This window comes from Panulirus ornatus, chromosome 15, assembly GCF_036320965.1.
Source record: "Panulirus ornatus isolate Po-2019 chromosome 15, ASM3632096v1, whole genome shotgun sequence".
Classification (NCBI taxonomy): Eukaryota; Metazoa; Arthropoda; class Malacostraca; order Decapoda; family Palinuridae; genus Panulirus; species Panulirus ornatus.
Genome location: NC_092238.1, coordinates 11323970 through 11339948, shown reverse-complemented (window position 1 = coordinate 11339948; position 15979 = coordinate 11323970). Strand labels below are relative to the sequence as shown.

Sequence of the window (15979 nt, the reverse complement as noted above, 5' to 3'; positions counted from 1 at the left end):
TCCTCCAGTTTTTCTCCATTCAAACTTACCTCCCAATTGACTTGACCCTCAACCCTACTGTACCTAATAACCTTGCTCTTATTCACATTTACTCTTAACTTTCTTCTTTCACACACTTTACCAAACTCAGTCACCAGCTTCTGCAGTTTCTCACAATCAGTATACTCATGTTTCATACTCACAATCAGTATTCATACTCACAATCAATATCCTCATGTTTACCATCATCATATTGCTTTTCACCCTCATTTCTGCTTGGCTCTTCATTCTGTTCATCAAAATCATTACAGTTTTCACATTCATCATTATACAGTTCAACACTATGACCACTGTCTTCATTTTCATTAAAATTACCCTCTTCTTCATATTCAATTTCATTATCATCACCTTGCTCATCATACTCTTCAATATCACACCATTCCCCAGATTTACCATCACAAAGATTTTCATGTTTATCTTTATCATCTAGCTCTTCATTTTCACGATAGCCATCACCCTGCTCCTGATATTCACTATTACCCTGTTTCTCATACACATAATCAGTATTGTCACATTTACCATCATCATATTGCTTTTCACTCTCATTATCATTATCATTATCATATATATATATATATATATATATATATATATATATATATATATTTTTTTTTTTGCTTTGTCGCTGTCTCCCGCGTTTGCGAGGTAGCGCAAGGAAACAGACGAAAGAAATAGCCCAACCCACCCCCATACACATGTATATACATACGTCCACACACGAAAATATACATACCTACACATCTTTCCATGGTTTACCCCAGACGCTTCACATGCCCCGATTCAATCCACTGACAGCACGTCAACCCCGGTATACCACATCGCTCCAATTCACTCTATTCCTTGCCCTCCTTTCACCCTCCTGCATGTTCAGGCCCCGATCACACAAAATCTTTTTCACTCCATCTTTCCACCTCCAATTTGGTCTCCCTCTTCATCTCGTTCCCTCCACCTCCGACACATATATACTCTTGGTCAATCTTTCCTCACTCATTCTCTCCATGTGACCAAACCATTTCAAAACACCCTCTTCTGCTCTCTCAACCACGCTCTTATTATTTCCACACATCTCTCTTACCCTTACGTTACTTACTCGATCAAACCACCTCACACCACACATTGTCCTCAAACATCTCATTTCCAGCACATCCATCCTCCTGCGCACAACTCTATCCATAGCCCACGCCTCGCAACCATACAACATTGTTGGAACCACTATTCCTTCAAACATACCCATTTTTGCTTTCCGAGATAATGTTCTCGACTTCCACACATTCTTCAAGGCTCCCAGAATTTTCGCCCCTCCCCCACCCTATGATCCACTTCCGCTTCCATGGTTCCATCCGCTACCAGATCCACTCCCAGATATCTAAAACACTTCACTTCCTCCAGTTTTTTTTTCTCCAAACTCACCTTCCAATTGACTTGACCCTCAACCCTACTGTACCTAATAACCTTGATCTTATTCACATTTACTCTTAACTTTCTTCTTTCACACACTTTACCAAACTCAGTCACCAGCTTCTGCAGTTTCTCACATGAATCAGCCACCAGCGCTGTATCATCAGCGAATAACAACTGACTCACTTCCCAAGCTCTCTCATCCCCAACAGACTTCATACTTGCCCCTCTTTCCAAAACTCTTGCATTCACCTCCCTAACAACCCCATCCATAAACAAATTAAACAACCATGGAGACATCACACACCCCTACCGCAAACCTACATTCACTGAGAACCAATCACTTTCCTCTCTTCCTACACGTACAAATGCCTTACATCCTCGATAAAAACTTTTCACTGCTTCTAACAACTTGCCTCCCACACCATATATTCTTAATACCTTCCACAGAGCATCTCTATCAACTCTATCATATGCCTTCTCCAGATCCAAAAATGCTACATACAAATCCATTTGCTTTTCTAAGTATTTCTCACATACATTCTTCAAAGCAAACACCTGATCCACACATCCTCTATCACTTCTGAAACCACACTGCTCTTCCCCAATCTGATGCTCTGTACATGCCTTCACCCTCTCAATCCATACCCACCCATATAATTTACCAGGAATACTCAACAAACTTATACCTCTGTAATTTGAGCACTCACTCTTAACCCCTTTGCCTTTGTACAATGGCACTATGCACGCATTCCGCCAATCCTCAGGCATATATATATATATATATATATATATATATATATATATATATATATATATATTATCCCTGGGGATAGGGGATTAAGAATACTTCCCACGTATTCCCTGCGTGTCGTAGAAGGCGACTAAAAGGGGAGGGAGCGGGGGGCTGGAAATCCTACCCTCTCGGTTTTTTTTTTTTTTTTTTTTCCAAAAGAAGGAACAGAGAATTGGGCCAGGTGAGGGTATTCCCTCAAAGGCCCAGTCCTCTGTTCTTAACGCTACCTCGCTAATGCGGGAAATGGCGAATAGTTTGAAAGAAAGATCTATATATATATATATATATATATCCTTGGGGATAGGGGATTAAGAATACTTCCCACGTATTCCCTGCGTGTCGTAGAAGGCGACTAAAAGGGGAGGGAGCGGGGGGCTGGAAATCCTCCTCTCTTTTTTTTTTCTTTTTTTTTTTTTCCAAAAGAAGGAACAGAGAATTGGGCCAGGTGAGGGTATTCCCTCAAAGGCCCAGTCCTCTGTTCTTAACGCTACCTCGCTAACGCGGGAAATGGCAAATACTTTGAAAGAAAGAAAGAAAGATATATATATATATATATATATATATATATATATATATATATATATATATATATATATATATATATATATACATATATATATATATATATATATATATATATATATATATATATATATATATATGACACGCAGGGAATACATGGGAAGTATTCTTTCTCCCCTATCCCCAGGGATATATATATATATATATATATATATATATATCATATTTTTATTTATTTATATTTTGCTTTGTCGTTGTCTCCCGTGTTTGCGAGGTAGCGCAAGGAAACAGACGAAAGAAATGGCCCAACCCACCCCCATACACAAAGTATATACATACACGTCCACACACGCAAATATACATACGTATACATCTCAATGTACACATATATATATACACACACAGACACATACATATATACCCATGCACACAATTCACACTGTCTGCCTTTATTCATTCCCATCGCCACCTCGCCACACATGGAATACCATCCCCCTCCCCCCTCATGTGTGCGAGGTAGCACTAGGAAAAGACAACAAAGGCCCAATTCGTTCACACTCAGTCTCTAGCTGTCATGCAATAATGCCCGAAACCACAGCTCCCTTTCCACATCCAGGCCCCACACACTTTCCATGGTTTACCCCAGACGCTTCACATGCCCTGATTCAATCCACTGACAGCATGTCAACCCCAGTATACCACATCGATCCAATTCACTCTATTCCTTGCCCTCCTTTCACCCTCCTGCATGTTCAGGCCCCGATCACTCAAAATCTTTTTCACTCCATCTTTCCACCTCCAATTTGGTCTCCCACTTCTCCTCGTTCCCTCCACCTCCGACAATTGGTCAATCTTTCCTCACTCATTCTCTCCATGTGGCCAAACCATTTCAAAACACCTTCTTCTGCTCTCTCAACCACGCTCTTTTTATTTCCACACATCTCTCTTACCCTTACATTACTTACTCGATCAAACCACCTCACACCACACATTTTCCTTAAACATCTTATTTCCAGCACATCCACCCTCCTGCGCACAACTCTATCCATAGCCCACGCCTCACAACCATACAACATTGTTGGAACCACTATTCCTTCAAACATACCCATTTTTGCTTTACCATACAACATTGTTGGAACCACTATTCCTTCAAACATACCCATTTTTGCTTTCCGAGATAATGTTCTCCACTTCTGAACATTCTTCAAGGCTCCCAGAATTTTCGCCCCCTCCCCCACCCTATGATTCACTTCCGCTTCCATGGTTCCATCCGCTGCCAGATCCACTCCCGGATATCTAAAACACTTCACTTCCTCCAGCTTTTCTCCATTCAAACTTACTTCCCAATTGACTTGACCCTCAACCCTACTGTAAATATAAACCTTGCTCTTATTCACATTTACTCTTGACTTTCTTCTTTCACACACTTTACCAAACTCAGTCACCCACTTCTGCAGTTTCTTACATGAATCAGCCATCAGCGCTGATATATATTTATATACATATATACCAAACTCAGTCACCAGCTTCTGCACTTTCTCACATGAATCAGCCACCAGCGCTGTATCATCAGTGAACAACAACTGAATCACTTCCCAAGCTCTCTCATCCACAACAGACTGCATACTTGCCCCTCTTTCCAAAACTCTTGCATTCATCTCCCTAACAACCCCAACCATAAACAAATTAAACAACCATGGAGACATCACACACCCCTACCGCAAACCTACATTCACTGAGAACCAATCACTTTACTCTCTTCCTACATGTGCACATGCCTTACATCCTCGATAAAAATTTTTCACTGCTTCTAACAACTTGCCTCCCACACCATATATTCTTAGTACCTTCCATAGAGCATCTCTATCAACTCTATCATATGCCTTCTCCAGATCCATAAATCCTACATACAAATCCATTTGCTTTTCTAAGTATTTCTCACATACATTCTTCAAAGCAAACACCTGATCCACACATCCTCTACCACTTCTGAAACCACGCTGCTCTACCCCAATCTGATGCTCTGTACATGCCTTCACCCTCTCAATCAATACCCTCTCATATAATTTACCAGGAATACTCAACAAACTTATACCTCTGTAATTTGAGCACTCACTCTTATCCCCTTTGCCTTTGTACAATGGCACTGCAAGCATTCTGCCAATCCTCAGGCATCTCACCATGAATCATACATACATTAAATAACCTTACCAACCAGTCAACAATACAATCACCCCCTTTTTTAATAAATTCCACTGCAATACCATCCAAGAGTAAATGTGAATAAGAGCAAGGTTATTAGGTACAGTAGGGTTGAGGGTCAAGTCAATTGGGAGGTAAGTTTGAGTGGGGAAAAACTGGAGGAAGTAAAGTGTTTTAGATATCTGGGAGTGGATCTGGCAGCGGATGGAACCATGGAAGCGGAAGTGAATCACAGGGTGGGGGAGGAGGCAAAAATTCTGGGAGCCTTGAAGAATGTGTGGAAGTCGAGAACATTATCTCAGAAAGCAAAAATGGGTATGTTTGAAGGAATACTGGTTCCAACGATATTGTATGGTTGCGAGGCGTGGGCTATGGATACAGTTGTGCGCAGGAGGATGGATGTGCTGGAAATGAGATGTTTGAGGACAATATGTGGTGTGAGGTGGTTTGATCGAGCAAGTAACGTAAGGGTAAGAGAGATGTGTGGAAAAAAAAAGAGTGTGGTTGAGAGAGCAGAAGAGGGTGTTTTGAAATGGTTTGGTCACATGGAGAGAATGAGTGAGGAAAGATTGACCAAGAGGATATAGGTGTCAGAGGTGGAGGGAACGAGGAGAAGTGGGAGACCAAATTGGAGGTAGAAAGATGGAGTGAAAAATATTTTGAGTGATCGGGGCCTGAACATGCAGGAGGGTGAAAGGCGTGCAAGGAATAGAGTGAATTGGAACGATGTGGTATACCGGGGTCTACCTGCCGTCAATGGATTGAATCAGGGCATGTGAAGTATCTGGGGTAAACCATGGAAAGTTCTGTGGGGCCTGGATGTGGAAAGGGAGCTGTGGTTTCGGTGCATTATTACATGCCAGGTAGAGACTGAGTGTGAACGAATGGGGCCTTTGTTGTCTTTTCCTAATGCTACCTCGCACACATGAGGGGGGAGAGGGTTGTTATTCCATGTGTGGTGAGGTGGCAATGGGAATAAATAAAGGCAGACAGTATGAATTATGTACATGTGTATATATGTATATGTCCGTGTGTATATATATATGTGTACATTGAGATGTACAGTTATGTATGTTTGCGTGTGTGGACATGTATGTATATACATGTGTATGTGGATGGGTTGGGCCATTCTTTCGCCTGTTGCCTTGCGCTACCTCGTTAATGCGGGAGACAGCGACAAAGCAGAAAAAAAAAATAAATATATATATATATATATATATATATATTTTCTTTTTTTTTTGCTTTGTCGCTGTCTCCCGCGTTTGCGAGGTAGCGCAAGGAAACAGATGAAAGAAATGGCCCAACCCACCCCCATACACATGTATATACATACGTCAACACACGCAAAATATACATACCTACACAGCTTTCCATGGTTTACCCCAGACGCTTCACATGCCCCGATTCAATCCACTGACAGCACGTCAACCCCGGTATACCACATCGCTCCAATTCACTCTATTCCTTGCCCTCCTTTCACCCTCCTGCATGTTCAGGCCCCGATCACACAAAATATTTTTCACTCCATCTTTCCACCTCCAATTTGGTCTCCCTCTTCTCCTCGTTCCCTCCACCTCCGACACATATATCCTCTTGGTCAATCTTTCCTCACTCATTCTCTCCATGTGCCCAAACCATTTCAAAACACCCTCTTCTGCTCTCTCAACCACGCTCTTTTTATTTCCACACATCTCTCTTACCCTTACGTTACTTACTCGATCAAGCCACCTCACACCACACATTGTCCTCAAACATCTCATTTCCAGCACATCCATCCTCCTGCGCACAACTCTATCCATAGCCCACGCCTCGCAACCATACAACATTGTTGGAACCACTATTCCTTCAAACATACTCATTTTTGCTTTCCGAGATAATGTTCTCGACTTCCACACATTCTTCAAGGCTCCCAGAATTTTCGCCCCCTCCATCACCCTATGATTCACTTCCGCTTCCATGGTTCCATCCGCTGCCAGATCCACTCCCAGATATCTAAAGCACTTCACTTCCTCCAGTTTTTCTCCATTCAAACTCACCTCCCAATTGACTTGACCCTCAACCCTTCTGTACCTAATAACCTTGCTCTTATTAACATTTACTCTTAACTTTCTTCTTTCACACACTTTACCAAACTCAGTCACCAGCTTCTGCAGTTTCTCACATGAATCAGCCACCAGCGCTGTATCATCAGCGAACAACAACTGACTCACTTCCCAAGCTCTCTCATCCCCAACAGACTTCATACTTGCCCCTCTTTCCAAAACTCTTGCATTCACCTCTCTAACAACCCCATCCATAAACAAATTAAACAACCATGGAGACATCACACACCCCTGCCGCAAACCTACATTCACTGAGAACCAATCACTTTCCTCTCTTCCTACACGTACACATGCCTTACATCCTCGATAAAAACTTTTCACTGCTTCTAACAACTTGCCTCCCTCACCATATATTCTTAATACCTTCCACAGAGCATCTCTATCAACTCTATCATATGCCTTCTCCAGATCCATAAATGCTACATACAAATCCATTTGTTTTTCTAAGTATTTCTCACATACATTCTTCAAAGCAAACACCTGATCCACACATCCTCTACCACTTCTGAAACCACACTGCTCTTCCCCAATCTGATGCTCTGTACATGCTTTCACCCTCTCAATCAATACCCTCCCATATAATTTACCAGGAATACTCAACAAACTTATACCTCTGTAATTTGAGCACTCACTCTTATCCCCTTTGCCTTTGTACAATGGCACTTTGCACGCATTCCGCCAATCCTCAGGCACCTCACCGTGAGTCATACATACATTAAATAACCTTACCAACCAGTCAAGAAATGAGAGTTGGGGTGAGAGAGTATCATTAAATTTTAGGGAGAATAAAAAGATGTTCTGGAAGGAGGTAAATAAAGTGCGTAAGACAAGGGAGCAAATGGGAACTTCAGTGAAGGACGCAAATGGGGAGGTGATAACAAGTAGTGGTGATGTGAGAAGGAGATGGAGTGAGTATTTTGAAGGTTTGTTGAATGTGTTTGATGATAGAGTGGCAGATATAGGGTGTTTTGGTCGAGGTGGTGTGCAAAGTGAGAGGGTTAGGGAAAATGATTTGATAAACAGAGAAGAGGTAGTAAAAGCTTTGCGGAAGATGAAAGCTGGCAAGGCAGCAGGTTTGGATGGTATTGCAGTGGAATTTATTATAAAAGGGGGTGACTGTATATATATATATATATATATATATATATATATATATATATATATATATATATATATATATTATATTATTATTTTTTATTATACTTTGTCGCTGTCTCCCGCGTTTGCAAGGTAGCGCAAGGAAACAGACGAAAGAAATGGCCCAACCCACCCCCATACACATGTATATACATACGTCCACACACGCAAATATACATACCTACATAGCTTTCCATGGTTTACCCCAGACGCTTCACATGCCCTGATTCAATCCACTGACAGCACGTCAACCCCGGTATACCACATCGCTCCAATTCACTCTATTCCTTGCCCTCCTTTCACCCTCCTGCATGTTCAGGCCCCGATCACACAAAATCTTTTTCACTCCATCTTTCCACCTCCAATTTGGTCTCCCTCTTCTCCTCGTTCCCTCCACCTCCTACACATATATCCTCTTGGTCAATCTTTCCTCACTCATTCTCTCCATGTGCCCAAACCATTTCAAAACACCCTCTTCTGCTCTCTCAACCACGCTCTTTTTATTTCCACACATCTCTCTTACCCTTACGTTACTTACTCGATCAAACCACCTCACACCACACATTGTCCTCAAACATCTCATTTCCAGCACATCCATCCTCCTGCACACCACTCTATCCATAGCCCATATATATATATATATATATATATATATATATATATATATATATATATTCCCTGGGGATAGGGGAGAAAGAATACTTCCCACATATTCCCTGCGTGTCGTAGAAGGCGACTAAAAGGGAAGGGAGCGGGGGGCTGGAAATCCTCCCCTCTCGTTGTTTTTTTTTTTTTTTTAATTTTCCAAAAGAAGGAACAGAGAAGGAGGTCAGGTGAGGATATTCCCTCAAAGGCCCAGTCTTCTGTTCTTAACGCTACCTCGCTATCGCGGGAAATAGTGAATAGTATGAAAAAAAAAAAAGTGAAGTGTTTTAGATATCTGGGAGTGGATCTGTCAGCGGATGGAACCATGGAAGCGGAAGTGGATCATAGGGTGGGGGAGGGGGCGAAAATTTTGGGAGCCTTGAAAAATGTGTGGAAGTCGAGAACATTATCTCGGAAAGCAAAAATGGGTATGTTTGAAGGAATAGTGGTTCCAACAATGTTGTATGGTTGCGAGGCGTGGGCTATGGATAGAGTTGTGCGCAGGAGGATGGATGTGCTGGAAATGAGATGTTTGAGGACAATGTGTGGTGTGAGGTGGTTTGATCGAGTAAGTAACGTAAGGGTAAGAGAGATGTGTGGAAATAAAAAGAGCGTGGTTGAGAGAGCAGAAGAGGGTGTTTTGAAATGGTTTGGGCACATGGAGAGAATGAGTGAGGAAAGATTGACCAAGAGGATATATGTGTCGGAGGTGGAGGGAACGAGGAGAAGAGGGAGACCAAATTGGAGGTGGAAAGATGGAGTGAAAAAGATTTTGTGTGATCGGGGCCTGAACATGCAGGAGGGTGTAAGGAGGGCAAGGAATAGAGTGAATTGGAGCGATGTGGTATACAGGGGTTGACGTGCTGTCAGTGGAGTAAATCAAGGCATGTGAAGCGTCTGGGGTAAACCATGGAAAGCTGTGTAGGTATGTATAATTGCGTGTGTGGACGTGTGTATGTACAGGTGTATGGGGGGGGGGTTGGGCCATTTCTTTCGTCTGTTTCCTTGCGCTACCTCGCAAACGCGGGAGACAGCGACAAAGTAAAAAAAAAAAAAAAAAAAAATATAGATATATATATATATATATATATATATATATATATATATATATATATATATATATATATATATATATTCACTGAGAACCAACCAATCACTTTCCTCTCTTCCTACACGTACACATGCCTTACATCCTCGATAAAAACTTTTCACTGCTTCTAACAACTTGCCTCCCACTCCATATATTCTTAAAACCTTCCACAGAGCATCTCTATCAACTCTATCATATGCCTTCTCCAGATCCATAAATGCTACATACAAATCTATTTGTTTTTCTAAGTATTTCTCGCATACATTCTTCAAAGCAAACACCTGATCCACACATCCTCTACCACTTCTGAAACCACACTGCTCTTCCCCAATCTGATGCTCTGTACATGCCTTCACCCTCTCAATCAATACCCTCCCATATAATTTACCAGGAATAATCAACAAACTTATACCTCTGTAATTTGAGCACTCACTCTTATCCCCTTTGCCTTTGTACAATGGCACTATGCAAGCATTCCGGCAATCCTCAGGCACCTCACCATGAGTCATACATACATTAAATAACCTTACCAACCAGTCAACAATACAGTCACCCCCTTTTTTAATAAATTCCACTGCAATACCATCCAAACCTGCTGCTTTGCCGCCTTTCATCTTCCGTAAAGCTTTTACTACCTCTTCTCTATTTACCAAATCATTTTCCCTAACCCTCTCACTCTGCACACCACCTCGACCAAGACACCCCACATCTGCCACTCTATCATCAAACACATTCAACAAATCTTCAAAATACTCACTCCATCTCCTTCTCACATCACCACTACTTGTTATCACCTCCCCATTTGCGCCCTTCACTGAAGTTCCCATTTGCTCCCTTGTCTTACGCACTTTATTTACCTCCTTCCAAAACATCTTTTTATTCTCCCTGAAATTTAATGATACTCCCTCACCCCAACTCTCATTTGCCCTCTTTTTCACCTCTTGCACCTTTCTCTTGACCTCCTGCCCCTTTCTTTTATACCTCTCCCACTCATTTACATTTTTTCCCCGCAAAAATCGTTCAAATGCCTCTCTCTTCTCTTTCACTAATAATCTTACTTCTTCATTCCACCACTCACTACCTTTTCTAATCAACCCACCTCCCACCCTTCTCATGCTACAAGCTTCTTTTGTGCAAGCCATCACTGCTTCCCTAAATACATCCCATTCCTCCCCCACTCCCCTTACCTCCTTTGTTCTCACCTTTTTCCATTCTGTACTCAGTCTCTCCTGGTACTTCCTCACACAAGTCTCCTTCCCAAGCTCACTTACTCTCACCACTCTCTTCACCCTAACATTCTCTCTTCTTTTCTGAAAACCCCCACAAATCTTCACCTTCGCTTCCACAAAATAATGATCAGACATCCCTCCAGTTGCACCTCTCAGCACATTAACATCCAAAAGTCTCTCTTTCGTGCGTCTATCAATTAATACGTAGTCCAATAGCGCTCTCTGGCCATCTCTCCTACTTACATACGTTTACTTATGTATATCTCACTTTTTAAACCAGGTATTCCCAATCACCAGTCCTTTTTCAGCACATAAATCTACAAGCTCTTCACCATTTCCATTTACAACACTGAACACTCCATGTATACCAATTATTTCCTCAACTGCCACATTACTCACCTTTGCATTCAAATCACCCATCACTATAACCTGGTCTTGTGCATCAAAACCACTAACACACTCATTCAGCTGCTCCCAAAACACTTGCCTCTCATGATCTTTCTTCTCATGCCCAGGTGCATATGCACCAATAATCACCCATCTCTCTCCATCAACTTTCAGTTTTACCCATATCAATCTAGAATTTACTTTCTTACACTCTATCACATACTCCCACAACTCCTGATTCAGGAGTAGTGCTACTCCTTCCCTTGCTCTTGTCCTCTCACTAACCCCTGACTTTACTCCCAAGACATTGCCAAACCACTCTTCCCCTTTACCCTTTAACTTCGTTTTACTCAGAGCCAAAACATCCAGGTTCCTTTCCTCAAACATACTACCTATCTCTCCTTTTTTCTCATCTTGGTTGAATCCACACACATTTAGACACCCCAATCTGAGCCTTCGAGGAGGATGAGCACTCCTCGTGTGACTCCTTCTTCTGTTTCCCCTTTTATATATATATATATATATATATATATATATATATATATATATATTTTTTTTTTTTTTTTTTCATACTATTCGCTATTTCCCGCAATAGCGAGGTAGCGTTAAGAACAGAGGACTGGGCCTTTGAGGGAATATCCTCACCTGGCCCTCTTCTCTGTTCCTTCTTTTGGAAAATTAAAAAAAAAAAAATAAAAAAAACGAGAGGGGAGGATTTCCAGCCCCCCGCTCCCTTATATATATATATATATATATATATATATATATATATATATAGAACCTTGTATCTTAATAATGTTGGGGTGCCACTCCAGTTCAAGAGAAACAGAGGCCATTTGAAGAAGAAAGAGACACCATCATATTCTAATCATCACACACATAGACATACCCACACACACAGGGTAACAGGGAGATCAAAATACTGCAGAAATATGAGACAAAAGGCAGCAGTGGTCAGACAAATGGCTTACATACTTAAGATGAAAAACTAAGTTTACACATCACAGCACAATTATCATGTGAAAAAGGACCATGGAGTACATTTCAAATAAAACTTAATCAAGAAAGCATATGAAGCTGGTCATAAGCAAAGCAAATTATTTGGACATTAGGTAGAGGAGTTCTGCACTCAGGCCCCATCTCTTGCACAGTATGTGTGAATGTTTGTGGCTATGCTTGCATGCAGGCATGGATGTGTGTGTGTGTGATTGTGTGCCAATCAAAATACCCAGATTTACAGCAAACTTAAGCAAATACAATGCAAGCTTCTGCATATCAAAACAGCATGACCGAGAATGACAAGTGACAGTTTAGATCAACATTCTATTGTTTGTTTCATTGACTCCTACATGATAATAAACAATGACATGAAAAGGTGACTGACCCATCTACCTCAAATGGCTGATCTACTTGTTCCCTGTCAGTAAAACAGCTGCCAAGGCCTGTCAATAATTCTTCTGACTTAAATTTTGGTCTTAGAATAATTCTTTCACCAAATATATATATATATATATATATATATATATATATATATATATATATATATATATATATCCCTGGAGATAGGGGAGAAAGAATACTTCCAATGTATTCCCTGAGTGTCATAGAAGGTGACTAAAAGGGGAGGGAGTCGGTGACTGGAAATCCTCCCCTCTCTTTTTTTTTAATTTTCCAAAAGAAGGAACAGAGAAGGGGGCCAGGTGAGGATATTCCCTCAAGGGCCCAGTCCACTGTTCTTAACGCTACCTCGCTGATGCGGGAAATGGCGAATAGTATGAAAGGAAACGGCAATCATGTAAAATAAACAAAATAATGAATAAAATATAAATATATACAAAAGCAACCACACACACATAAAGAAAGCAAAAAAAAAGTAGTGCTACAATATTGACCTTGCTTTTGAAATGCAACAATTCTTAACACCAAAATAACATAAGAGGCATATGAATCAATGATAAATGCAACTTAAAACTATATATACCTCTTGACCAAAAATTGGAGGTGAATTTCTTATGATCTCCTACGTGGGTAATGGTGTAGATGCTTTCCCCTGTCAAGTCCTCTGAGGTAAACTTGATGAACTGGCTCACTTTGTCCGATACAAATTCTATTTTCCCATCGGCATTCACAAGGAAAAAAAATCCATCAAGAGCCTGTGGATATAACAGAAAAATAAATTCTACGCCACAAAGTAAGCATAATTAGTCTTATAATAAATGTCCTATGTCAAAAACAGCAATTAACACAGCATCTAAAAGCAAAACATGACATCTAGCAAAATTAACTCCCCTCCAGTTTTTACTTTTAAAGGAGAGAGAAGGGGGCCAAGTGAGTATTTTCCCCTCTTAAGCTCTGTCCTCTATTCTTAATGTTACCTCGCTAATGTGGGAAATGGCAAATATGTATGAAAAAAATCAATTTGGATAAATGAAGAGAAGTTCCTCTTGGGGCTTTGTTTTATCCAATTATGTATTTTTTTCTTCATTTACCATAACTATGTTTTTTATGGCCTCCAATTGTCTACCAATTTTTCTTGGTAGTTAGCCATGCAATTTCAAAGTCTACACTCACATTTTCCTCTCCTAATCTCTTCAGTTTCATATTTGCGTAATGCAACATGATTTGATAAAGAGTTCACCATGTTCAAAGCAATGCAGCAAGGTCCTAAACAATATCAAGAGACTGATGCATGAAAATCTTTCTGAGCTACTAAGAGTTGAAAGTGAACTAAAGTATTAATGAAGAAGGGATTTTATATTCCCAACTTCCCCAAATTCTGTCTACCTTTTAATCCATTCCCTTTTACACAGGACATCTGCCTATATCCAATCCTTAATCTATGTACACCATCTATCTCCATAGCATGGCCACAGTCCAAACTACTCTGTGGTTCCCCTGCTAAGTATGACTGCTTGAGGCCCACAGGCTCACATACCTGTTACATCCAGACTGGTTCTGCAGTCTTAGTGCAAACTGGTTTGGAACCTATTCAGATTTTTCAATTGAAATATCCATAGTAAACAGAGATGACAGTAACTAGGTGGTAAAAACAAAGAATCAAGATGTTTAATCACCCAACAGACTGAACACACTTTGACAGATACAATAAGTGCAGGGTGGGTAAAAGCTGATGGTTCTTGACTCTTATGCCCTCCACAGGAATATGGCTATTAAGGAATTCCCATATGAGAGAGAGTCACTATTCAAAGAAAAATTATGCAATCAAAAGTGGAGAAACAATGAAGCACAGAAAGTACCACAATTGGAAGGGATACAAAATATGGAAAAAAAAAAAAAAAAGAAACAACAGGTCTCTAATTGCATGGGTGTATTTCTTTTTTTTTTATGTTGAAGGCTCTAGATACAGACAAAAGTCCACATCAAAGCCAGGTCTTACTGAAATAAAGGAAACCCTCAATTCAATGGAATAATAGGGGAGTAGGGGTGTCCATTAAATCCGCAAGTCCACTAAATCGAATGTAACCTTTTCTGTGCTATATCTAAGTTCACAGGCTTTCTTTTAACTCTCTCTATCACTGTAGGGTTTACTGTGTGGTATGATAGTAAGGCGATGGGCTACTGGAAGCATTGCCAGGCAGTTGGAGGCAGGAGTCAGACTGAGATAGAGGTGATACTTCTTTGATGTGAGGATGGATTACTTCCTTTCATTGCACCTCTTACATGGCACAGATTAGGATTCAAACCTATGTGGGAAAATCCCAAGATATCACAAGGCTGCTCCCCTTCTTCTGGAGTTGGGGTGCACCCAAGGCAACGGAAGAACCAATCTAGACAGCGAGAAGATGGATACTTTCTACAAAAAAATGGGGAATCATGGCCCACACACCCTTAGCCCACTTCTCCCACTCCAATGGATGTGCCAAAGCATCGGTAAAGGCAGCAAAATGGATGTCAAGGGGGCAGCACGGGTGTTAGAGGTAGCCTGCACAACAACAAAGCAACTCAGGCTACGCTCTATTATCTCAACATCCCCCTAAGAGAAGGGAATAAGTCACTCACACAAGTGGCAGCAGGAAGACAGTTGTGAGATGGTGTCCCATAGCCCCGGCAACATTATTGGAAAACTAGCAATGGAGAACTGCTCTATGAAACAGGGAGCGGGCCATAGCAGAGAGCAAGGCTCACATGCAGGGCAGCCCAGCAGGTGATGCCACTATGCTGGCCAGGCTGTCTGTGTGCACCCGTCTGTATGCAGGACGTCACATCAAAGGTGTGGGGCAGGTTGAGCATGGTAGTGGTGGTGAAGCCACATAGACAAGACTCGGTGAAGCTGGACGGCAGTGGCTACCTGTCTTTGCAAAACCAACGTCACCTACACCCCTGGGTGCTGATCCCCATGACACCCATGGATCAAGGGGAATACCCACCAGCAGTGGCTCTGCCCCCATGTGTCGACACCCAGCCTCAGGTG

General features: G+C 41.3%; 1 protein-coding gene across 24 annotated transcripts in view; it reads right to left on the bottom strand.

Annotated features, from left to right (window-relative positions):
- LOC139753727 (uncharacterized) overlaps window positions 1-15979 on the bottom strand; it is a 1039260-nt gene that overhangs the window by 546389 nt on the left and 476892 nt on the right. For 23 of the 24 annotated variants that reach the window (XM_071670490.1, XM_071670488.1, XM_071670497.1 and 20 more), the window contains one exon: window positions 13529-13700. The exons of the other annotated variant lie outside the window; for it this stretch is intronic. In XM_071670490.1, the coding sequence (XP_071526591.1) occupies window positions 13529-13700 (172 nt within the window). The remainder of the gene's footprint in view (window positions 1-13528; window positions 13701-15979) is intronic. 24 annotated transcript variants of the gene reach the window in all.